Source organism: Balaenoptera acutorostrata, chromosome 10, assembly GCF_949987535.1.
Source record: "Balaenoptera acutorostrata chromosome 10, mBalAcu1.1, whole genome shotgun sequence".
Lineage (NCBI taxonomy): Eukaryota > Metazoa > Chordata > Mammalia > Artiodactyla > Balaenopteridae > Balaenoptera > Balaenoptera acutorostrata.
In genome coordinates, this window is record NC_080073.1 from 25,851,101 (window position 1) to 25,877,127 (window position 26,027).

The 26,027-nt window shown below is 45.0% G+C and overlaps 1 protein-coding gene across 1 annotated transcript in view; it reads left to right on the plus strand.

Annotated features, from left to right (window-relative positions):
- The window catches only part of ADAMTS9 (ADAM metallopeptidase with thrombospondin type 1 motif 9), a 170,017-nt gene extending 144,330 nt beyond the window's left edge, over nt 1–25,687 (plus strand). The window contains exons 32-40 of the mRNA XM_007192397.2: nt 1,916–2,110; nt 3,528–3,660; nt 3,875–3,969; nt 4,086–4,180; nt 4,274–4,407; nt 6,542–6,633; nt 11,467–11,571; nt 22,144–22,238; nt 24,172–25,687. Of these exons, the coding sequence (XP_007192459.2) occupies nt 1,916–2,110; nt 3,528–3,660; nt 3,875–3,969; nt 4,086–4,180; nt 4,274–4,407; nt 6,542–6,633; nt 11,467–11,571; nt 22,144–22,233 (939 nt within the window). The 3' untranslated portion in view covers nt 22,234–22,238; nt 24,172–25,687. The remainder of the gene's footprint in view (nt 1–1,915; nt 2,111–3,527; nt 3,661–3,874; nt 3,970–4,085; nt 4,181–4,273; nt 4,408–6,541; nt 6,634–11,466; nt 11,572–22,143; nt 22,239–24,171) is intronic.
- Nucleotides 25,688–26,027: the final 340 nt, after the last annotated feature.

Sequence of the window (26,027 nt, forward strand, 5' to 3'; positions counted from 1 at the left end):
TCACCCCTGGCCCATGTGTGCATTTCCCTGGTTGGGCCCGACGTGTATCACTAGCACACGAAGCCCACATTCTTATTGTTTCATTTTGCTTTATGGTTATTTTCAAGTTAGCAAAGTAATCTGCACTCATGATGAAACATGCACATGGCACCAAGGCATGAAGAGTCAACCATAAGACCTTCCCCTCCTCTCTTCCTTCCCCGGAGGTGAGAGCCTCTTACACTTCACAACTCTGGCCTGAAATGGATTAAGGAAGCCAGAGGCACTCAGCATTTTCAGGATGCTCTTAACAGCTACTGAAGGGTTCTTTTCAGAGCTGTGGAGGCCTCTGAATAAAACCTGACCATACTTGGGGCTCATTTCCATCTGTCAACACCTGTCTCCCACTGCGTCCCCCACGTAAATGGCCACTGGGCTGCTTTTGCTTGTGGTTGGTAAGGGGAAAGGGTCTTAGCACTTGCCTTCTCAGATGTACAGCCTTGTTTAAATTCGTCCACACTGAGGTCAGGGCGTGCAAGCACTGAGTTAGATACTCTAAAATGCCCACAGCTTGGACAGACAGCATTTATTAGCCATCTTTCCATGCGTGAAACACCTCAGACTAGTCCTGCTCTCCCCTGGCCTGGCATCAACTGCATCTTTGAGCATTTGAACAGCGGCAGCCAAAGAAGGAAGAAATGTATGCAGAGTATTTCCAGGTCTTAAGCCAGCTGGAAGGGAAGGCCCAAGGATGCTCTGCATGCCTGTGGCTGGGCCAGTTCCCTGCTCACTCGAGGACCGCGTCAAGGGGAGCCTTCCCCCTGGAAAAGTTACAGGAGCGGCAAGCCACGTGGCTTAAAGACAGCTTAGGAGACACCAGGAAAAAGAGACACTGGTTTAATAGCAAGTGAGAACTGGTGGACGCTATGGTCCCTCACCCCAGAAAAAGCAAAACACACCACATGCTGCATACTGTTTCCAGGGTTTATCTGCCCCCCCTACAAAGAACCTTTGATCTTGAGAATCCTGAAACTCTACCTTAATTTTATGTCACATTTTCACAGGGAGTGGCCAATTATTTGGTGACTTTGCCCAAAAATATCATCAAAATAATTTGTTGGTTAATTCAGTTTTCTTTTAAAAGTATTATGTAAAATACTTAGCTGAAGAGGCTGAACATAATCTAAAATCTTATTAATAACCAGTTAGATGTCCCATCACAGAAGGAGCTGGGACACCAGTAAAATACCTTTTCTTTCTCCTTTTCTGTATCGTCTGGGTATTTTTAAATGCCATATAATTATGGCAGAAGGTCTAAATGGCTGCATGATTTAGAGAGAGCCGGGCTGGGGGGAGGGAAGCAGAAAGGTAACATTTAAGTCACGATATATAGCCAGGGAGAGAGGAGAAAGAAGGAAATTAAGTGGAGGGCAGATGGGAAAGCAGACCATCAAGTAGGGAAGGAAAGTTGTCCCAGAGTCCTGGGAGAGCCTGGATTTCACACACAGGTGGTCTCTGGCGCTCTCTCCATCCCACTTGGTCGCTTCTCTGATGCGGTCATTGTAGGTTTGGAAAGGCGTGATTTGGCCGCCAGTACGTAGGGCTCTGGACGCTGTAAGTGGACCCGGTGACAGCTGGAGCACCTCCCCCAGCCCCTTCTCCCCTGAAATCCAGAGCGGGGGCTTGAGGCACCCCCCCCACCGCCCACAGCGGGGGCCAGAAGGTGTAGTGGCAGCCCTCACTCCCAGAAGGCTCCCGTAGGGCTGCACGTCCCCGCGTGCTGGGGGCTGCTCCTCGCGGTCCGTAAGAAGCTAATAAAGTGAGAGCTCTCTGCGCCATTGTCCCGAGGTCAGTGTTCGCCGTGGAGGTCAGGGGCCTATTGTGGCTGTCCCCAGGCCCCGCTCCAACCTCTGCTCTCTGCCGCCTCTCTTCCCAGTGCTCGGTGACCTGTGGAAAGGGCTACAAACAAAGGCTTGTCTCCTGTAGCGAGATTTACACCGGCAAGGAGAATTATGAGTACAGCTATCAAACCACCATCAACTGCCCGGGCGCACAGCCACCCAGCGTCCAGCCCTGCTACCTGCGGGAGTGCCCTGTCTCGGCCACCTGGAGAGTTGGCAACTGGGGGAGCGTAAGTAGACGATTGAGTGATGAAATCGGAAAGCTTTTGGATCTCAAACCCCGACTTAAACGTGTCCTGCCTGAGCTGTCCTTCCAGGAGAGCCCCGGGTGAGAAACCGGAGTTAGCATCTTGAAATGGGCTGAAGGGGAGAGGGGGGCTTCTTTGCTTGTTGGGCCGTTTGGCCTGGTGCTTAGAGCGGGGGACAGGGGCGGGGAGGCCAGACAGCCTCCGGCTGATTCCTGGTTCTGCCGTTCCCAATTGAACGACCTGGGATAAGGTGCCAAGTGTTCATGTCTGTTTCCTCCCCTGCAGAATGGGGTGGTTGTGAAGTTGAAATGCGTTCATGCATAAAAAAGCACGTGGGCTATAATGGCAGCTTTTTAAGTTCCATATATTTTACCACAGTTTAAAATTAAACAGCACCCAGAACTCTTGTTTGTCACTGGAAAAGGGTTACAGACGTCTTCGTTGTTGTGGGTTCTGTGGCTAAGAATTCTGTAAGTGCTAGTCCTACATCGGGCATTCTTGGTTGCATTGGGGTTATAACGAGTAAGAATATCTGATATTGGGAATGCCCTTGAAAATTGCCCCAGCCCCCTGGCTCCTGAATACGAGGCTTTCACTGATGCTAAGTGATGATCGGGCAAAAGTGTGGGATCAGTTGAAAGTGGTTAAGGTTTAAATTACGGCTCCACCATGACCTTGAACAAATTTCCTAACATTTTAGCCTCAATCTCCCCTCTGTAAAAATAGAATAATGCTAGTACTATCTCATAGGGTTATTGTGAGGCTTAGATGAGGAAATCATATAATATATATATATTTCATATGTATGACTACATATGTAGGTATGGATGTACGTACGTATAGACATGTATATATAAGACTTAGCACAGGGCTTCCCTGGTGGCTCAGTGGTTAGGAATACGCCTGCCAGTGCAGGGGACACGGGTTCGAGCCCTGGTCCGGGAAGATCCCACATGCTGCGGAGCAACTAAGCCCGTGAGCCACAGCTACTGAGCCTGCGCGCTAGAGCCCGCGAGCCACAACTACTGAGCTCACGAGCCACACCTCCTGAAGTCCGTGCACCTAGAGCCCGTGCTCCACAACAAGAGAAGCCACTGCAATGAGAAGCCCACGCACTGCAACGAAGAGTAGCCCCCACTCGCCACAACTAGGGAAAGCCCCTGCACAGCAACAGAGACCCAACACAGCCAAAAATAAATAAGTAAAATAAATAAATGTATTAAAAAAAAAAAATCTTAGCACAGAGACTGGCCCATAGGAAGTGCCCTACACGTGTCAGCTATTTGTTTTCAGCAACACGGGGTTCCTGTGCAAGCCTCCAGGCTCTGAGTTCCACACCACGAGAAGCCCATATCTCCAGGTTCCGCAGCCACAACTCTGACCCTGCTCTGCCTTATAGTGCTCCGTGTCCTGTGGTGTCGGAGTGATGCACCGATCTGTGCAGTGTCTCACCAACGAGGACCAGCCCAGCCACTTATGCCCTGATGAGTTGAAGCCGGAAGAAAGAAAAACCTGCCACGATATCTATAACTGTAAGTTGGGCAACTGAAGCCATCCTTCTGGAGCTTGAAGAACAGGTTTCATGGTTGATGTGCTTGCCTGCCTTTTTCAGAAATATAGAATTTATTTTTAAGAAATTGGCCCCCTTGCAGACAAACATGAGCGTGCATAATGTAACTCCTTCCGTCAGCGGCCACTGCACATCCTAGAGAATCACAGCCCGTTTTCGCGGTTTGTGTTTTCCAGGCGAGTTGCCCCAGAACTGCAAGGAAGTAAAAAGGCTGAAAGGTGCCGGTGAAGATGGGGAATATTTCCTGATCGTCACGGGAAAGCTCCTGAAGGTGCGCGTGGGAGCTCAGTCGTTACTTCTAGCCTGGTTGCAGAGCCAGTGGCCCTGGCCCTCATGGTCCCATTTCTCAGCCACCCCTCGCAGCTTATTTCTGGTCTGTCTTTCCAGGTCTTCTGTGCAGGGATGCACTCTGGCCACCCCAAGGAGTACATGACACTGGTCCACGGTGACTCTGAGAATTTTTCTGAGGTTTACGGGCACAGGTAGGAGAGCTCAGGCTCAGAAGAGCCCGGATGCCTGGAGATCCCTGGAAACACCTCCCCATCCTTACCGGGGTGTTCTCTCTTGTAATGTAGGTTGCACAACCCAACCGAATGTCCCTACAACGGGAGCCGACGTGATGACTGTCAGTGTCGGAAAGACTACACAGCGGCTGGGTTTTCCAGCTTCCAGAAGATCAGAATAGACCTGACCACCATGCAGATCATCAGTAAGTTCCATGGGACGTCCTAGGGGATGTGTCCATAGGTCTCTCCATTCAGACAGCAGAAACATCCTGCACAGGGGCTGGGCGGAGGCCCGGAGGATGTGAAGAGGAACTTAGGGTCCAGTGATGACAGTCCCAGTCGAAGCTGCCAGAGGGTGGGCTTTTGCACCTTTTCACCACTGCTGTCCCCGCAGTGCCTGGGAAGTGAGCACAGGGGCGGTGCTCCTTCAGATTTGTGACGAATGAATGAATGGAGGAGATGGAGGCACATTAAAGGGCCCCATCGCAGTGGGCGAGTCAGGGCAGCAGCCCCCAAAATATGACATTGAAATTGAGACCTTACGGCCAAGTGGGAGTGAGCCAGGTGGGCAAAGCAAGCATGGTAGCAGAATTTTTTTTTTAAGATTTATTTATTATTTATTTATTTTATCTTTTTTGGCTGCGTCTGGTCTTAGTAGCGGCACGCATGCTCTTCATGGTGGTGCACGGGCTTCTCTCTAGTTGTGGCTTGCAGTTTTTCTCTTCTCTAGTTGTGGCGTACAGGCTCCAGGGCACGTGGGCTCTGTAGTTTGCAGCACATGGGCTCTAGTTGAGGCGTGTGAGCTCAGTAGTTGGGGTGTGCGGGCTTAGTTGCCCCGCGGCATGTGGGATCTTAGTTCCCTGACCAGGGATCGAACCCGCGTCCTCTGCATTGTAAGGCAGATTCTTTACCACTAGACCACCAGGGAAGTCCTGGTAGCAGAGCTTTTGAAGGGAGAAGAAGTTTTAAGGTAGCAGATGCAAACTCCAAAGCTATGATATTCATGTAGCAACATTCAGCCCACCCTGGGCTTCCACCAGCAGTGTACATAAGCACACGCACACACACGCGCACATGGGCGTAAAACTAATTTTCTCTGATTGTCGATTTACAGAAGAAGAATGGAGGACAGAATTACCTTTTTTTAAACTAGCCTGAGCATGGACTGATTTCATACTCCAGCCAACACTGCGTTTTTGTTAAGGACATTAATCATAGGAGTGGTTAGAGACAGCTAAAATATCCAAACACGTTCCCTCAAATAGAGGAAAAACAGAAATAATGAATAATTAATTTTTCTTCATTAACATGTTCCCATAACCTTGCCTTGCTTTCCTCTGCAGGTAGATTAAATCTGATTTGTACCAAGATATTTTTAATTGCCTTCAGCCAGACTGATGAGGGCTAAGGGCAGAATCTGCAGTTTCCCACTTAGATAACACCCCGGCTAAGACCCAGGGCTTCTGCGTGCTGAAGCGGGCAGGGCTCCTGCCCTTGGAGGTTGGGGGACTCAGATTTCCCTCCCACGAACCTGCAGAAAGATTAAGGCCTTCTCTTGCTATTCCTGAAAGACAAAGCAGAACGGTTTAAAAAGCTGCCTCTGGTCTCTAGTTCCCATCAGATTTTGTAGGATTCTCAATCTGCCACCTCCTGATCCGCCTTCCCCATTCTCAGAGCTGTTCTCAGGAGCTGCAAGAGGGTTAAAAACGCAAGCACTGTTTTTATTGGCTTTTTTAAAAAACTTTTAAAAAAAGTTAGCCCCAAACTTAAGAAACTGCCATTAATACTTTCAAGATGTGGGTTCTAATTGCTCCCCATTTTGGCGATAATAGTGCCTGGGCCACGGGAGGACAGATGAGCCTTGGGGAATAACTGCTAAGTAGCTGGAAATGCTTTGCTGGCTTATTCCCCGCCCCGTCCTGCAGTCCTGCAGCCTCGGAGGCTGCTTCTACTGGAGATTCACAATCATCCAATTACACTACATTTAAGCGAGGTGATTCACATATTTATTTATATAGGAATCAATTCCAAAGTCATCTTAAGCCCCCTTTTTTTGGCTTCCATACTGTGAGGAGACAGAAAGTGCTGGTAAAACACAGAGAAGGAAGCTCTCGGACCCACAAATACAGTGAGGGGAAAGCAAGTGTACATCTGGATCCGTTTGCTCACTAATCATACTTTGGATTGTTTTCTTTTTTCCTCTCCCATTTCCTCTTATGATTTCTCTAACTCTTCTTCCCTTCTGTCTCCTTGTTAATATCCTGTCCCTTCTCTTTCTCTTTCTCATACTCTCACCTCTCCGCTCCCTATTATAACCCTGTCTCCAAAACCCCACAGCCACTGACTTACAGTTTGCCAGGACACGCGAAGGACATCCCGTCCCTTTTGCCACCGCCGGGGACTGCTACAGCGCCGCCAAGTGCCCACAGGTACGAGTCGGGAGCTCTCCACCCCTCACCCAGGGATTCACATCACCCCACCCCCGTGACTGCATCTGGTTCTGCAGATGTAATTAGAACAGCAGCTCTGGAAGGCACTTTGGCCACCTGTATAAAGGGCCTCACAGATGCTCACAGCCCCTAACCCAGTCACTCCACTCCTAGGAGTGTTTCCTAAGGAAATGATCACAGCCAGGGGCCAAACTTCCTCATTCAGCAAAATGCATCTGTGATCATGGTAAACGTTTAGAAACCAATTAGATATCACATGGCAAGGGTTTGGTTAAACACAGGACGATGTTAAAACAATATTATGCAGTGACACGTGGGTAAATGTTTAATAACTGGCTCTCCAAGGGAAGGGGGGGGGCGGGGGGGAAAGCAATGCTTTGCAGCATTTGCCCATTTCTGTGGTGTAAATTTTCTCCCTGACTGGTTACAAGTCATCAGTATCGTGTCACAAAATGGAGGGTTTGGGGAGAGTTGCATACAGTTGTCTCTCAAAAGCCAGTGCAAGTGGGTTCCAACACCCCGACAGTCAGCCATTAAAGATTCTGAATATTGCATGAGACAGAAAAACTGTCACTCCTGTTTCAGATGTGTGAATGTGCCATGTTCAGACCAAGAAGTGCAGAGTTATCTCCTGAATTCGCTTTCCCCCAGAGCAGCTGCACGGCAGTCTTACCCGTTCTACAGTTGCACACGTTTTTTGCCTCTTTAGAGGTGTGGCAGGTTTTGACTTGCCTTTCGGAACAGGCTGTGATAATCCTCCTGGGCTCATTTTGCAAAGCAGGCATCAGTCTTTGCCAGAAGCTTCTGCAAGGAGAAGGTAGGACAGACATAATGAATTAGGTGATTCTGGACAGGAGAACGTGGCCTCAGTCTTTCCGTTGATTTACATGAGGTCTTCACAAAGCTGTTGTCAGACTCTGTGACAAGAGTTTTCCTTGTTCCTGTGGGCCTTCACGGATTCTAGGAATTGGGACTGGGTGATACTCAGAATCCCAGGCACTGTCTCCCCAGGGTGCGTTTACACACAGCCACAGAGACCATCCTAAGACAAACACATCTGAATTTTCTTTTAACAACGTGTTTTCTCAGCCCCAAGCTTTAGAAAGTATTGCTAAACATTTTAGAGAAGTGAAAAGGAAGCACTCAGGGGAGAAAGAAAATAAACAAAGGACAGAATGTTAAAAGGGGCCTTTTCTCCATTACCCAGGAATTGAAAACTTTTGAAGTGCAGTTTCTTTAGAGCACTGGATGACTTCAAACACCCCATTCGTATGGGTTGCATTTAACAGCTTATATAGATTGGCCAGTCCTGCCTTTTTCAAATGCCTCAGGATTTTCTTGTTTCGATATGTGCATCTTTGGGGAAACTTAAGTAAATGAGAGGTAATTTGCATTCAGTTATTTTAATAATTCAGAGAGAAATGAACTGATTGATTTGCTAAATCCTGGCCCTAAAGCAGTTGCTAAGTGAGAAAACCAAAGCCAGTGAAAGGTTAAGTTGTATTTTTTCCAGCCCATTCTTCAAACCATATCGGATAATTCTAGAATTCACTTCCTCAGAAGTATATTGAGCACCAACTATATTGATGAAAGACGGGAGTTTTTCAAATCACTTTTCCAGGGAAAAGTCTGTAGAAAGCATGACTATGCAAGCTATTTTGGAGCCCTGCTTGTCCTTTGGTCTATGACTGCAGAGAAATGAAAGCAGAGGGATGCCGTGTTTGACAATCTGCTTCTTCTTCCTCCGCATCCATTGCTGTTGCTTGGGGGAGGTCCCCAAGAGCTGTCAACTCAAGATGCAGCCAGAGTGTATTTTGTTATCCTGATCACGGTGGATGCAGCATTATCATTACTGATGCTGGTGTTAATAGCGTTTATTGAGCGTTTACTACACTTGAGACACTGTGCTCAGCATTGGTAAATCAGCGTAGCATTTAATCATCCACAGCATCCTATGAGATTGCCCCCTTTTGACAGATGAGGAAACTGAGGTGTAGAGAGATCGGGTAACTTACGCAAACCCACACGAGTGCTCAGTAGAGGCCGGATTTGATCCCAAGTGTGTCTGAGTTCAAATCCATGGTGGTAGACACGCCTGGCTGATCCTGTTTCCAGACAAGACTTTTGCAGCATTCACCCTTGTCCAACAGAGAACAAAACCTCCGTTTGTCAGAGGTATTATACATCTTTCGCTAACTTTCCTGGATCATCTAGTGTATGCATGTCTTAATTACCTTTACTCTTTTAAATCAGCAACAGAGATAGTAGCTAAAACTCTCATGCCCTTTAGACCCTGAGGATAAGACCTTTAGGGGTAGAGATATCCCAGACTGGAGCTAGAAAGGACGGTAGGTCTTGACTCCTCTGGTGACACTCAACTTTTAGAGTGCTAATTATCAACTAGGACGCTGGCTGAAAATGCAAATCCCTGAACCTGAAAAGGCCAGGAAGAGAATAAGGACAAAAACTCTTGCTTATCACTCGCTCTGAAAGAGCAGATCTAGCTAGCAAGTAGTCTGCTCGGCTACGTGCTCAGTCACTGGACACCCAGATCAGCCAGGGGCATCCTCAGGCTAGAAGCCTGGACCTTCTAAGGACTTTGACGTCAAAGCAGATCAAGTCTACCTTCTTCGATGCAGGCAGAACAGGCAGTCTTTGTGGGAAACAGGATAGGGAAGGAGAGATGAGGGCATCCTTGGCAACAAGGAGGTCTGGGCATTTGTGATTGGTGTGGACGCCCTCAGGGCAGGAATGATAGTAAGATAAGAACATGGCCAGGTGGGCTAACAAAGCATGTAGAAGCCTGTGTCTGAGGAGGCTGGGCAAGGAGGCTGAGCCTGCGGTGTAGCCACGGTCATGGATACCTGCGTACTGAAGCCACTCAACATAACAACCACTAACATCTGTGTAGTACTGTCATAAAACAAGTTCCAAAAATATTTTTTAAATATCACCTACTCTCTGCCAGGTAATAAGCTAGGTATGTTATACCTTCTACTCTTATTCACAGATTATGTCTTATTAACCCATTTTACAGATGGGCTTAGGAGAGGTAAGCCACTTGCCTGAGGTCACACTAAAGGTAGAAGAATCAGGATTCTAGGATAATTTCATCCCCCAGACCACAGCAAGATTGATGTTTGGGGCTGGATAATTCTCTGTTGTGGGAGATCATGCTGTGCATTGTAGGATATTTAGCAATATCTCTGGGCCTGTCTGCACCAGCTGCTAGTGGCACACACACACACACACACACCCACTAGCTGTGACGTGACAACCAAAAATGTCTCCAGAGACTGCCAGATTTCTCCTGGGAGCAAAATTGTCCTCTGATAAGATCCACTGATTTAGACCAAACTAAATCCTCCCATCACCTCTGTGAATAGGAATCCTGTTTGTCCCCAGGGTACAGATGTGGAATTTAAGGCTCCTAAAGAGTTCATAAACTCTGTTTAGCAAGTATTTATGGAACCGACATGGAGAGGAAACCTCCAAGTTGCACCTAATCCTGGAAGTCTTCGTGGAAGAGCTAGGATGTAATACTTAACTTAAGACTCTAAATATCAAGTGCCTAGTCACATGTTACAAACCATAACTGGTATAAATAAAGCAATACCAAGTCCCTCCCCTCAATAAGCTTACTGTTATATTAGAGAGAAAAAACTAACACAAAACAATTAGAAAATGCAGGACTGGTATCAGTATTTTTGAGTATCTACAAGGTACCAGGCATTCACTCCACGGCTAATTTCATTTAGTCCCTCACTACACTACTCTGTGGGAGGCGCTCCTATTACCTTCCATTTTACAGATGGACAGACTGAGGTTCTTACAGGGTAATAATCTGTTCAGGTGAAAAAGCTGAATTTACGCTTAGGTCTGATTGGATGTGAGTCTCCACCTTGCTGCTCTCCTTGATTTATTAAAGACCGTTTTGGCAAAGAACCGGATGGTAAGGCTCAGAGAGGAAGCCTTCACCCACGTCTGTGGAGAAAGAACATTTTTAACTCTGAAACTGTTCATGGTGGAGTAGGAAACCTCAAGAATCTATTTTAGATGCCTTTGTGGAGTCATTTTTGCAAGAGAGAAAGACACAGAGACAAATGGAGAAAGCAAGAGAGATTCTCTGCTGCAGCGTCTCCTTGGAAATAAAAATGGAAACGCCCGAGGCCACGTTTGGAAAGGAATCCCAGAGCGGGGCTGGGAGGTCTAGGTTCCCTGGGCCTGGTAGCGGTGGCGGGTCCTCTGCGGTCCAGAGCGGGCCGCGCGCGCCCTCTGCTGGCAGCTCCAGAGAACGCGCCTCTGCTTTGAAGTCCCGCCCCACTGTGCTTAGGATGCGGCGTGCTCAGCGCCGCGGGGAGCTGAAGCCCAAGGAAGCTTTGGCAGCGAGATCTTGTTAGAAAAATTACACTGTGGCATTTTGTTCCTGAAGGAATCTGATAATTGTGAGCAACATCAGGATTGCTGAGTTAGGGACGCAGAATAGCGGTAGTTGAGAGCGAGGACTTTGAAGTCAGGAAAATGTGAGTTGGGTTCTCAGTGTCTCCTGGAGAAGTTAATCACCTGCGCCGGGCCTCGCTGTCCCCCTCTGTAACGAAAATCCCCTTCAGAGAGCTCTTGCGAGGATGGATGAGATGATGCATGTAAAGTGCCGGGTTCACAACTCCCCCCTCCCCCCCAAAAAAAGAACCCTCAATCATTAGTAGCTATCATAATTAATTAATATCTTTCTCCAAGTTCCCTTTTATTGTGTGGCCTTTGCTCAGGACGTCACGTGGACTAAAAATCTTTTTCGTTGGCCATTTATTCCAGGGTCGTTTCAGTATCAACCTTTACGGAACCGGCCTGTCTCTGACTGAATCAGCCAGATGGATCTCCCAAGGGAATTATGCCGTCTCTGACATTAAGAAGTCGCCGGTAAGGTTACCGATGGGTTGGGGGATGGGTTTTGTTTTCTCTTCCTCCCTCCCTCTGAGGCGGTGGTGCTAAAAGTAAGGGGTGTGCTTTCCCACTTCCTCAAACCATTTTACGAAGTGTCAGCAAGAAAATTTAGGACATAAATCAAAGGTTGAAGCGTGTACAGGTGCGTGGAGCAGAGAGTCTTGCTTCCCTTCTGGTGAATTCCTCCTGGAGATGTGAACCTGTGAACCATTTGGAGCAATTAGGAGGATGCCTAACCAGGAAGCTGAAAGTAGCCAGCAGCCTCTAACGGAGTGCGTGGCCCAGACACCTTGCAATTAATTAGCCAACATGCAATTCACCTATGTGAGCTTAGGCAAAGTGATGTCAGTCTGTTTCAGAAGAATTGAAATACAAACGGGGCTGGAAGAAGGGGTAATTCATGAGGAGGGTTTCTGGAGAATTAAGAGAAACACAGGCTCTCCAAGTCAGCTTTTCAGGCTCTAAAATCTTGCTGCTGAAGGTGGGATCGATGCCCCCCAGAGCACCCACATTGCCTGGGAGCTTGTTGACAATGCAGTTTCTGGGGCCCCAGAGCTTCTGAGCAGGACCTGCAGCTGAACAAGGCCCCAGATGGTTCTTGAGCACAGTACAGCTTGCGACACTCTGATCTGCGTACCGTTTCTCAGCGTGGGTGTATGTTAGAGTCACTTGGGAAGGTTTAAAATGCATGTGCCCGGGCCCTACCCAGATTCACTGAAGGAGAATCTCTGGGGAATTTGAAATTCCCCAGGTGACTCTAATGCATAAGCGGGGGGCAGAAAGCACTGCCCTTTCCAGCCTAGAAGTTGCCATGATGTGGGGCAGGAGCCTGACCTGCAGGCAAATGTGAAACTTACGGGGTGTGGCCTGTGGCCCCAGTCCTGCCTCAGCTGTGACCTCTGCCTCCCCGTCTCAGGATAGTGAGTAAGGGAGGAAAAAGAAGAGGACTGGAAAGTGTGGTGTTATTCCAAGGTGAGGTTGCCAGACAAAGTATAGGATGCCCCATTAAATCTGAATTTCACATAAACAAGCAAGATTTTTTTTTTTTTTACTGTAATCATGTCTGAAACATTGCATGGGACAGACTTATTCTAAAAACACAGTATGTGTTGTTTATCTGAAATTCACATCTGACTGGGTGTCTGGTATTTTTATTTGCTAAACCCTATCAAAATCGGAACATAAGGAAACAGCTCGATCAAGCTGCTTCCACCAAGGAAGGGAAGGAACATCAATTATGACGTCCTGGGAAAATCTCAGAGGTTCCTGATCCCTTTTTTTAGCTTCCAGAGTTAAATTTGTGTCTTTGGGGGAAAACAAACAAACAAACAAATCTCTCTCACTCACTCTTTTTTCTATCTAAGCCAATCAGCTCCTTCAAATCTGATTAACTAAATGACCATATCGATTGCTTATAAACTAATCATTAAAATTTTTTTCTTGTACTGAAAGGGATAAAGAGAGCTGAGAGACAACACACGTGCTTTAGAATGTGTGCTTTACACTGTGTCCTGAACTTAACGTTCTTCCTTGCTCCTACTATATATTATGTTTCAGTGACTGAGAGAAACAAACAAAAAAAATTAATTGACCAAAACGTGGTCAGACTTAAAGCATGATTATATAGAAAGCCATCTGTGTAAACTGTAATCTAAGTTTCAATTCTGTTTGTTAGTGTCATTACTGCAGTTTTCCTCCAGAACCTAACAATATAATTATAGCCGGGAGCGCCACCTTGTGGAGGCAGAGATTACTGCCCTGCCAAGATGGGCTGGCTGTTTCCCCAGCTTTTGGGGGATTACGCCTGTGCTGAAGGGAATTGGTTTCACAATTGCCTGTCAGCACTTTTTTTTTTTTAAATCTTGGTGTTCCATGACAACTCAGAGAGCCTGAGCTCAAAATTAATCTCAAGGGTCTGTCGAGCACTCCTTATGAATCCCCAGGAGCCAGAACTGAGCAATCTCTAGCTCCTAGCAGCCCCTAGATATGATGCTTTGTGTGCCTGACCTGCTACGCGGTCCACAGAGCAACATCCCCTAGGGATACTCCATGAAAATAGACTCCCGCAGGCAAAGACACTTGGAAAAATTGTGTATTTTATTTCCTTCTTGAAGAGTCGCAGTAAGCATGTGTGTATTGTAGGTTGGAATAAAGTGTACAGGAGGGAAACCTGTGTGGTTTTATTCAAGCCAGCATTTCCCTAAATCATTCGTTCTCAAACTTGGGCCAGGACTTGCTAAAACACAGCCAGCCTGGGCAGAGGCCTGAAATGTACACTTCCAACCGTTTCCCAGGCAATGCTGATGGCCTGGTCTGGGATCACATTTCAGGAATCACTGACCTAAGTTAAACCAACCACAGAGCCTTCTTTTCAAAGTTATACCTTTTAATTTCCCCGAATTACCAGTGGTCCATGGAACACACTCTGGAAAGCTGTGTAATGTCCTGCTCCCATCATGACTTAGCACCGTCTTGCTTCTGAGGGACCGAGGCTGGTCTCCTCTACGGCACGCAGATCCTGGCCAGTCCTAACCTCTTCTCCAAATAGCCCTGCTTTGATTCACCCCTCACATCATCACTCTCACTTTCCTTCACTTTTCTGCTGGGAGCTACAGAGAGAAAAACACAATGAAACCCTCCATTTTCCAAACCTGCTTGGCGATAAAATGTTTTCCCCAAGCGAAACTAAAGGAAAACTCTAGTCATTCAGGGTAAAACTGAATTACTAGAACCACATGGAGGGCAGGAACATGGTCTCACCAGCAGGAACAGACCTGGTAAAAACAAGTCTCAGTGTCAAGGTTCATTCTTGGCTGCCTGTGTGTGGTGGGAAGAATTCTTTTTTTTTTTAACTCATAAGAATAATTATTTTTGTTATTGAAATAGCCCCTATGTATTGGGCAATTTATATGCATTCAATCCCATTCCTCCAGCTTTCTCATTAGATTCTTGGGAGGGTACTGAAATGAAAGCCTACAGAGGCTGCAGAGTATAGAGGTTAAGCCCCCAGACCCTTAAGTCAGATCGCTGGACGTGCTGTTACTAGCCTTGCCATCTTTTCTTTTTTTAATTTTTATTTATTTATTTATTTATGGCTGTGTTGGGTCTTCGTTTCTGTGCGAGGGCTTTCTCCAGTTGCGGCGAGCGGGGACCACTCTTCATTGCGGTGTGCAGGCCTCTCACTATTGCGGCCTCTCGTGTTGCGGAGCACAGGCTCCAGACGCGCAGGCTCAGTAGTTGTGGCTCACGGGCCCAGTTGCTCCGCGGCATGTGGGATCTTCCCAGACCAGGGCTCGAACCCGCGTCCCCTGCACTGGCAGGCAGACTCCCAACCACTGCGCCACCAGGGAAGCCCTAGCCTTGCCATCTTGGGCAAGTTATTTAACTTCTCAGGGGTCTCAGTTTCTTCACGCATAAAATGGGGATCCTGGTGGTCCTTACCCAGTTGGGTTCTTGCGGAGCATAAATGAAATAGGGAGATAAAGCTGTTTGCGTGTCACTGGGCAGGCAGCAGGGGCACAGTAAGTATTAGCTGTTAACGTTACAACATTTTCATAGGCCTGAGGCTTGCCGTAAGGTTGCAGAATTGGTCAAGGTGATGAAGGAAGCAGGCTTGCTAGCAGTGGAAGGACAGGGGACTGCAGCCCGAGCAGAGGCTAAGCCTGGACCTGGCTGGCCCCCACTGCACCGCATGGATTTTGTCCATGTGGGCCCCACCCCACCTGGGAGTAAGGCATGTGGGACGCCCCCTGGACCCAGGGATGGACCGCTAGACAGATGCTTCAGCTGTACCGGCTTGGCTTAGGGATACCAAGTTTCTACTCTGCTTGTGTGTGATGGGCAGCCAGACAGAAAGGGGGGCTTGGCCCGGTTGTGAGATTGGAGAGAAAAGGTTGGCGTTCTGAGCTCCTTTGCCGGTGATACTCTGTGCAACCTCAACTCATGAATGTGCTCAGGATGTGAAAGGGTCCTCAGCCCCCATCGGGACGATTCCCCCCACCCCCAGAAAGATGCCCCTTCTCAGAGCTGTTGTCTGGCCTTCTCTCCAGGAGGAGGTTCCGTGATGGCCTTCAGAGCCAGGCACAGTGAAGGGCAGGATGGGAGAGGTGCCCTCAGGTCTCTGTGCTGCTTCGTGTACCTGGGGGATGGGCAGGGTCCACAGGGAGCTGGGGGCCTGTGTTTCTGAGGTACCTGGCCTTGGGGCCCAACGGTCATTCCTTATTCTAGGGGAAGAGCTGTAAATGGAAGAATTGCTTTGAAATTAAAAATTAATGAAAGTTTCATTACCATGGGGGAGATGGACTCAGTTCCTATCTTTTAATCTTTTAGTTCATTTACAACCAGTGGAGTTAAGGTCACGTGATAAATACCTGTGTGTGTGCACGCACATAGCAAGCATAGAATCAGTCCTCACGTATCTACCATAAGCTGCCTCCTAACCCACAATTCATCTGTGAAAATCCAATTTTCCACCAAGTATGAAAATCATATTACAGAGAAGTAGAGTGAAACTACCTTTTATATATGTGTACATTTTATTCTGTACGAACCCATAGAAGTTAGATGTTTATACATATATTCATATATATAAGTGTGATTAGGACTACAGTCGGAAAAAAAAACAACCAAATACTGTGTTTTATGGGCAGTTTCATCCCCAGCATACTGCAAAGAAATGCAAATAAGCACACTTCAATCAAAGATGTGTTGGCTTTGCTAAATTACATGAGTCAACCTACCTTGGTCATATTGACTGCAAAAAACAGAGAAATGAGTGAAAAGTATGAACTATAAACTATTCTTTCTTTTTAATAAATTTATTTATTTTATTTATTTATTTTTGGCTGTGTTGGGTCTTTGTTGCTGCGTGTGGGCTTTTCTCTAGTTGCAGTGAGCAGGGGCTACTCTTTGTTGCGGTGCACGGGCTTCTCATTGCGGTGGCTTGTCTTGTTGTGGAGCACGGACTCTAGGCGTGCAGGCTTCAGTAGCTGTGGCACGCGGGCTCAGTAGTTCTGGCTCGCGGACTCTAGAGCGCAGGCTCAGTAGTTGTGGTGCACAGGCTTAGTTGCTCCGCGGCATGTGGGATCTTCCCGGGCCAGGGCTCGAACCCGTGTCCCCTGCACTGGCAGGCAGATTCTTAGCCACTGTGCCACCGGGGAAGCCCTATAAACTGTTCTTAATGGAACAGAGGTCGTTCATTTTAATTATATGTAATAGCTCAAACTCTACTAACAAAATATTTATTGGAAAGAGATTTTTAGAGGGCTCGCTTTAATGAAGAAATAAAAATGATTTCCAATTAGTGTTTCATTGTATGCGAGCGGGTGCTTCAAAAGTGCTGGAAAACATACCTTTTTTCTCTGAAGTAGGCACTGTTTCCATGGCAATCATGTTTATGCTATTCATTTTCTCAGTATATTTTTTTCATTCTGTAATAGAAATAAGTTTTAGTTCAGCCTTTACCTAAATCAGATTGAGTCCTAGTTAATGCAATAACATGAACATTGCAGATTAGTATCAGCGATTTTGTAATTACTCAGACTGTTCCTCATCTCCATGAGAACAGGCTATGATGGAAAGCCACACATAAGAAGCACCTTTATGACAATGATCGCTAACACTCATAGAGTACTACATTAGGCCAGCTCCTATGCTGAGCACTTTGTATGCTTCCTTTCATTTGCAGCAAACCTATAAGGGGAGACTCATATTATCCCCATTTTACAGATGCACCAGGAAACTGAGGTGTAAAGAGGTTATTAAAGACATGATACAATCCTGAGGCAATCTGATCTCTGCTGCCAGGGCAGGAAGAGTTTGGGTAAAAAATAAGCTTTGATGAGACAAAAGACATTCCTACTATGTCAGCATCCTTAGGGCCACCAGACCTATACTTCAGCTTAGAGAAAAAGTTCCTGGCTAGAAAACCAGTTGGTCTGGCATCAAATCTAGTTGGTAGTGTCAGACTAGCTCCAAAACTAACAGGGGTCCCTAAAACCAAGACCAGGTAGGGTGATCGAAATCCATCTCCCAACTTAACCTCACTCATAATCAAAAACATGCAAATTTTTAAAAGAGTAGAACTATTTTTTCTGTTTGTTTTTTTTTTTTGCAAAATTGGGAAGTTTTTCCTTTTTCCTTTTCTTTTTCTTTTTTTTAAGTGAGAGTATCCATTGTTTTCAAGAGACTTTCATAGTTTGACCATATGAATCAAATACAGCCCAAAGATATCCTGAAATGCATGCACAAGTATGGTTCACACCAGCGTTAGTCCCCGTAGAGGAAAACGTAAAACACCTTAGATGCCAAACCTTGTTCAGCGGTCAGGGGTAGGGGGTGGCTCATATGACATGGTGATTTACAAACTGGGATACGGTGCCACAGGTAAACAAGGAGCTTTTCATAGCGTGGGGAAGCATTGAGGCGACTGATTAGCAGGGCCATCTGAATCGCAGTTCACCAAGAAGAGTGTACTTGTTGAGCCTTTTTCTTTCACTCATTCGCCAGATGTGTATTAAGACCACTGTGAGCCACACACAGCTAGCTTCTGGAAACCCTCGGATTTTAACAAGGCACTGGCCTTGCCATCATGGGGCTTACATTCTAGGGGGAAGACATTAATAAAGAGAGAACTACCCCATGTTATAGGGTGCTGTGCAGCAGGTAACTGCGTCAGAAAGGTTTCTCAGGGGAAGTGGCCTCTGGGCTGGGTTCTGAAGAATTTACTGGGCAAAAGTTGGGTGGTCCAGTGCACACAGAGAGGGAGAGGGAAGAGAGTTCCAGCGAGAGGAGTAGCATATGCAAAGGCCCTGTGTTATAAGAGGCATGTTAGAAGAACAACCCAAAAAAATGCAGAGGAGGGGGAGTAGAGAGAAAAGATGGGACAAGACAAATCCAGACAGGCAGGCAGGGTCAGTCCGTACAAGGCTGGAGACCAGGGTTCAGCAAACTTTTTCTGTAAAGGACCAGCTAGTAAATATTTTAGACTTTGCCAGCCAAGAGGTAAAAATCGTTGATACTATCTATATACGTATTTATATGACAAGAGCAAAAACAAATTCACATAAAAATTTTAGTGATTAAATTCAAAGTGTAATAATAATTGAGTATAAATTTTTGTTATCCAGATCTACCAAGGAAAAGAATGAAATATTGAGAGAGGACAACATTTTGCTTAATCCAGTGTTCTCTGCTATCAAAATTGATTCTAAATGTTTATTTGTTAATGCTGATCTGAAGTGAGATTTTCTATACTTCATCTTTATAAATGTCATTTTGCAGGGATAGGTATTGCCAAATACTAATATTGTCCACAACCATATCATTTTAATTGACCATATTCATGCCTTGGCAGGCGTTAGTAGAATTCTATTAGATTTTTCACTTGATATTTGCCTTTCAGCGTGTCATTACATTACAGATGAATCACTTGTAATTGGAGGTGAGATGGAAGCTCCTCAATTACCTCATTAGATGGATTTTGAAATATGAAAATTTCCTTTGCGCTTACGTCCAAGTCCAAAAAATACCACTGGAACTGTATTTCACGCTCAGAAAATATATCCACTACAAATGTACGTGGAATAGCGATAAAGCTTCTTGTTGTAACATTTGACGGAGTGGGAAGTGTGCAACCTGCCTTAACATGATTTATGATTCAAACAATGTTAGTTATTGAAATGACTTTACCATAGTATAACTTTTGCCTATAAGTGCAGTTTTTGCCTTGTAATTTTAGCTCCCACTCATTAGGAAACATTATCAAGTCAGTAGCAAAAGATAATGTCCAAAGCCATTAAGTGTTCACTGACAGTGATTGAGAACAGTTCTTCTTGTTCAGAAAAATTTTAATCCCAGCCCTGAGCTCAAAATTCACAATAAAACTTTACCACTGCTGAGTCGTCAATCTGCTGTGTGTTAGGATAAGTCAGGGTATTCAGCTTCTGGTCCTGACCCCAAATTTCCAAAATTGATGAAGGTTAAGTTTATGATAGAAAAAGAAGTTCATTATTAACACCACCGGTTATGTAACACCAGGTAGGTTCATGTATTTTCCACAATGAATAATCACAGTCTTTAAACATCTTACATTTTCACAAGCTTTGTAAATCAGTCCAACTAAAGCTTTTCCCGCTCCGCACATATTTCTTACCATTATTAGTTGTGAACGCATCTTAGCAGATTACACTTGAGTTTTTCTGCGCTAGTGTTTTCTTAATCTCTTTGAAATACTTCCACACAGACCATTCATGGAGACTAATTCTTTGATCACTTCAAACTCAGCATGGTCTCCTCAAATAAACAACTGAAGAGTATCAGTAAAATCTATCTACTCACCAAAAGCCAAAGGAAACCACTCCGATTATTTGCTTTGTTTTTTAATTGATTATTGATGCAGCTCCCAAATGTCATTAAATTGTTCAGCAACTGGTCTTACCAAAAGGATAACAGTCTTCAACAAGTTAATTTTATCTGGACACATTTCTTCAGCAATTACAATTAAACAAGAAAACATTTGTTTTGCTAACAAATGAGCCATTTGGAAACTTACACATTTTCATCTTTTATTCTTGCTCATTTTGATTTTCTATTTTTGTGAAGAATTACACTATGGTGAGATATTCTGTTCTAAGTTTTCTAAATTCTTGACCGTTGCTCTCCTGTGAGTTGGGAATGTTGTGACACATGCTGAATGTGGTGATGTTGGTATATTGTATTCTTTTAGCACAGCTGCAGTGTCGTTGCATGATGAACACAATGCTTTGCCATCTAAATGTGACAACAGAATAAGCCACATGCTACTGTACCTTAAAAGTGCAATAGTCAGGACTTCCCTGGCAGTCCGGTGGTTAAGACTTCACCTTCCAATGCAGGCGGTGCGGGTTCGATCCCTGGTTGGGGAGGTAAGAACCCATATGCCTCATGGCCAAAAAAACCAAAACATAAAACAGAAGCAATGTTGTAACAAATTCAATAAAGACTTTAAAAAATGGTCCACATTAAAAAAAAAAAAATCTTAAAAAAATAACGTGTAATAGTAAAGTCTACTTTTGTCTTCTTGTTTTGACATATACTGGTAATAAAAGAAACGAAAGAAAATGTTATGATATAGCAACACTCATGGCACTCAAAACACTATCATGTTACACTGTGTCACTGTGACGTGTGTGCAGAGTAGCAGTGTGAGGCTGCAAGGGCCATCTTGACCACTCACCCCTGCTGTTGTAACGTGAAAGCAGCCACAGACATGAGGGAAATGAATGGACGTGAATGTGTTCCAATAAAACTTTATTTATGGACCCTGAAATTTGAATGTTATATCATTTCCACATATCAAGAAATAGTATTCTCGGTTTGCTTCTTAACCATAAAGTATAAATGCTGTTCTTAACATTGGGAGCTACATCAATAATCAGTTAAGGGCTTCCCTGGTGGCACAGTGGTTAAGAATCTGCCTGCTAATGTAGGGGACAGGGGTTCGAACCCTGGTCTGGGAAGAGCCCACATTCTGCGGAGCGACTAAGCCCGTGAGCCACAACTTACTGAGCCTGCGCGTCTGGAGCCTGTGCTCCGCAACAAGAGAGGCCGCGATAGTGAGAGGCCCGCGCACCGCGATGAAGAGTGGCCCCCGCTCGCTGCAACTGGAGAAAGCCCTCACACAGAAACGAAGACCCAACACAGCCAAAAATAAATATAAATAAATAAATAAATTTATTTTAAAAAAAATCAGTTAAAAAGCAAAGAACTTCCCTGGTGGCACAGTGGTTAAGAATCCACCTGCCCAGGGGACGTGGGTTCGAGCCCTGGTCTGGGAAGATCCCACATGCCACTGAGCAACTAAGCCCGTGCGCCACAACTACTGAGCCTGCGCTCTAGAGCCCATGAGCCACAACTACTGAAGCCGCGTGCCACAACTACTAAAGCCCATGGGCCTAGAGCCCGTGCTCCGCCACAAGAGAAGCCACCGCAGTGAGAAGCTCGCGCACCGCAGCGAAGAGTAGCCCCAGCTCGCCGCAACTAGAGAAAGCCCACGCGCAGCAACGAAGACCCAACACAGCCAAAAATAAATAAATAAAAATAAATTTATTTAAAAAAAAAAGCAAAGCAGTTCTTTTGAGTGGTTTCCTTTGGTTCTTGATTAGTAGATAGATTTTACTGAGACTTTTCAGTTGTTTATTTGAGAAGACCATGCTGAGTGTGAAGGGACTAAGGAATTAGTCTCCATGAGTGGTCTGTGTAGAAGAAGTACAGGTAAATTACACTTCAGTTTTTCGGCCCTAGTGTTTTCTCATCCTCTTTGAGAATGAGAAAACACTAGGGCCGAAAAACTGAAGTGTAATCTGCTAAGATGTGGGCCATACAAGAACAGGGGCCCACAGGCCATCCTTCATCAGCCCCTACTTTAGACCATGGTGAGGATGTTGGGCCCCGCTTCTGTTCAGAAGTGTTACCTACTGTGTGTACAGGAATGATTTCCCTAAAAGCCAGTGCAAGCCCTGGAAACATATGAGCCAAGCAGGTGGGCTAAGATGATGCATCTCTTTGCAGGATGGTACCCGAGTCATAGGGAAATGCGGTGGTTACTGTGGAAAATGTGCTCCATCCTCTGGCACTGGCCTGGAGGTTCGAGTTTTATAGTTAAGGTAAGTGTCTGTCTGTCTCTGACTCTGTCTCATTCTTTCTGTAGCCTAATGATTAGCAGATGTGGGCGGGTCATTGGCCCCCAGGCAGGTGAAGCTGACTCAGTGCTATTTGACCTTTGTCTCTCTTGCTCATCTATTGTCATGTGCCTGAGGCCATCTGTTCTCCATTCTTGGACATGCCGTCCCTAGACGTCCTGTACCAGATTCCTCTGTAGTGCTTATTAAATGTGCTGCTCCCTGAGCTCCATCTCTAGAAGTCCTGCTTCATTAAGTCTCTGGTGGATCCAAGAACCTGTATTTTTAATGCAGGGAATTCTGATGCAGGTGGCTCACAGATCACCCTTTGAGAAATACTGCCAAGGAGTGTTACAAGTGTAATATAAATGACGTTCATTAAGCCCTGAGTGTGTGTTGGGCACTATGCCGAGCGCCGGGCAGGCATTATTTCAGTGAATCCTCACAACAAAGCCACAATCTGGGGCCGTTATCCTCGTTTTACAGATGGAAGCTGAGATCCACAGCAATTAAGTAGCTGGCTTAAGGTCAGATGGATTCCCTTGGCAATAACCCAGGAGTGTCCTACCCCAGAGCCTCTCAGTTAATGTACTCTTCCGCACAGTTGTAACTCACAGTGTGATCCAAGGACCAGCGTGATCCGCATCGCGTGGGAGCTTACTAGGAATGCAAAAATCTCAGGCCTCATTCTAGACCTACAGAGTCAGAATCTGCATTTTAACAAATCCGCAGGAGAGTCGTGCCTGTTAAAGTTTGACAATTCCTGGTGTAACTACAGTGTGCCAGCAAGTGATCCCTCTGCTGGGCAGAGGACTGAACTGATCACTTTTTCTCATCCCAGTGCCTTTCACGTACAAGGGCTCAGCCAACTCAGGCAACCCTCCTACAACTTCCCTCAAGCTTCCAGCATTATCCCATTACCCTGTTAGGCTCTTCAAGATCCTGGCAAAGGAATACCTAGTTGACACTTATGTATCAGTGTCAATGTTTAATTAAAAATCCATATTCAACCTTATCATCTCAAATTAGGATTATTTCCACTTCAGGAGGCCACGGGGGGGAAAAAAAAGAGAGAAAGAAAAAGAAAAAGAAACTTACTGTCTTAAGTAACTGAGATGTCCAAGCAGTGGCTAACTTCAGGCATGGCTGGATCTAGAGGCTCAGAGTCATCAGGACTCTTTCTTTCTCCATCCATCAACAATGCTTGCTTCTTAAGTGGCTTCATTCTCAGGCAGATCATCTCCTCCACACCATGGTCCCTGGCAGTTCTAGGCTTACATCATCTTTACAGCTCATGGCTCCAAGTAAATGCTCATCTCCGGCATCTATTCTGCACAAGAACTCTGGCTCTGATTTGTCACATGGCCATTTCCAAACCAATCACAATGTCCAGGAGACTGGGATCATATACCCACCTAGAGTCGGGTGACTGACTGACAGCTTCATTTGGAAGAGGGATGGTTGCCAAAGAACCAGAAGGAGTTTATCAGAAAAGAGGGGAGAGAGGCAGGCAGAGTCAGCAGGTATCCATTAGAGATTCCCATTTGATATGTATTTTATATATTTTATATCCAATAAAGTAAATTTTATATGTATTTTATGTACAATAACATTTGAGTGAGCACAGATACATAACATTTACGTGTATGTATAAAAAAGGCTAGAAGGAAATACAGCAGTATTTGAAGAACATTATCTCAGGTTGGGGGAATCACAGGCTAATGGTTTTTATTTTATTCTTTATACACCCCTGGAATTTCCATGTTTCTTGTAGCAAGTGTTATTTTTAAAATCCAGAGAAAATAGCAAGTGTTATTTTCAAGTTCTATATGTAAAAATTTATGGTTTACCTTCTCTTGACTTATGTCTTTTGAGACAGAAGATTTACATATTTCCTGGTTGGTTCATTTGTTTTCAGGTGCTCTGAAGAGGAAGCCGTTATGGGATGGATGAAGGATAGTGATGAAATACCTCCACCTTAAAATTTGGGTGTGTGTGTGTGAGCGTGTATGTGTGTGAGGACTTGTATGCCTGTGTGTGTGTGTACATATGCATATATATACATATATACACACATATATACACGTGTATATATGTGTGTGTATATAAATGTGGAATATCCTTATGATGTAAAGTTTAATATTTATGTTTGAAATTATTTATTGTGATGTAATATTTTTGTACGTAAAATGATTCTTTTATGACTGCCTTTCACGTTATTTTGTCCCCTGCAGTCAGACCACTGCATTTTACGTACTCTACATTATATGTAGTACTTTGACAAAAGTGATCCTTCATTATCACGGTACACTATTGTTTACTTTCTATCTGTAAATGTTTTATTGTTACTTTTTTTAAACTGTAATTTTTTTAAAAAACAACCTAGCCGCCATCAAGGTGCTACAAGAATCGTGTGAGGATATTTTTGGCATTTCTAGGAACGTATCATTAGCCAATCAGTAATTCAGTGATGTCACAGATTGTACCAGCTATTAATTATGTTAAATATCTATTCAGTTTCATGTGATCTCTGGGAAAAAAGTCGCTGCCTTGGTGCTAATGTTGTATGTATTTAAGTGATCATCAGACTCAGAAATGTAAACGCTTTTAATAAAAGGGAGAAGCTAAAGGACAACTTCCAGTGGACAAAATCACTTGGAAAAAATAAGACCAACTGTTTACCCTTGTTTTTGGACATGCCTTTTTGGGAAGAGAGTTGGACTTTGTTCTTGTTGTTGTTATTCTTATCAATACTTTACTTCAGTTCATGGTGCCTTGGTCTCTCTGTGGTTAAATGGAGGGTCCCGCAAGCAGCTTCATTACAGAGTGACATTGAGCAAATGAGAGCCGCTCAGCGTTTTGCCAAGATATTCTGAAATGGTGTCTATGTTAACAATTGTGACAGAGGATGCACGGGGTGGGGGTGACCTTCGACACCCCAGCACACCTGGAGAAACTCAGAACTGGATTCTTAGTCATCAGGATTGAGTTTTGTATGAAAACATTAGCTGGTGACTTGACGCCTTTGAGCCATGAGCCTGAAACCCTGCCAGTGTCCATGGCTGCTGCAGTAATTGGTGGCACTTATGAGAAGAAATGAACTGTGGAGTACAAGATGCCTGAGTCTTTCTCATCTCCCATTAACCTTTGGATTCCATTCATCTTTGGAAGTCCTGTTTTTTTCTCCTTTCCAAAATGGAAGTGCCAAAGCCATGGTCTTTCTGCCCTTCCAACCTGATTGAAGAAAGGTCATGGCCCATGTCAGACACTCGATTTGAGAAGCCCTCCCATTTCCAAAAACCAAAGAGATTAGGAGAAACCTGGCAGTATTCCCCAAAGCCAAACAAACTCCAGAGTGCTCCAGGAAGTTATATCAATATATGAATAAGTGTTATTCTCCATTATTAATACATTGTGAAAATATACTATGAATAAATACCATGACCACATCCAAACATTTGTGTTTCACATGGTTTCTGGACTCTTGATTGAAATTGGAATGAACATATCTGTAGTTTTTAAGATTGCCAGATTGAGAAGAAATGCAGACTTTCTTAATCCCATTGATTGTGTTTGCCATTCTGGAGACAGATAAAGGATGGGGACTGTCCCCAAGGTTTGTCTTTTCATCACTTAAATCAGTTGAAATGGTTATTCTGAAACTCAGAGACAGAAACCTCTTGTTTGTGTGATGGGGAACAAGTGAGCAAACAAGGAGATTGAAGTGGGGTTTGGGGGCTTAATTGTTAATATTATGTAACAGTAGTTTCTATT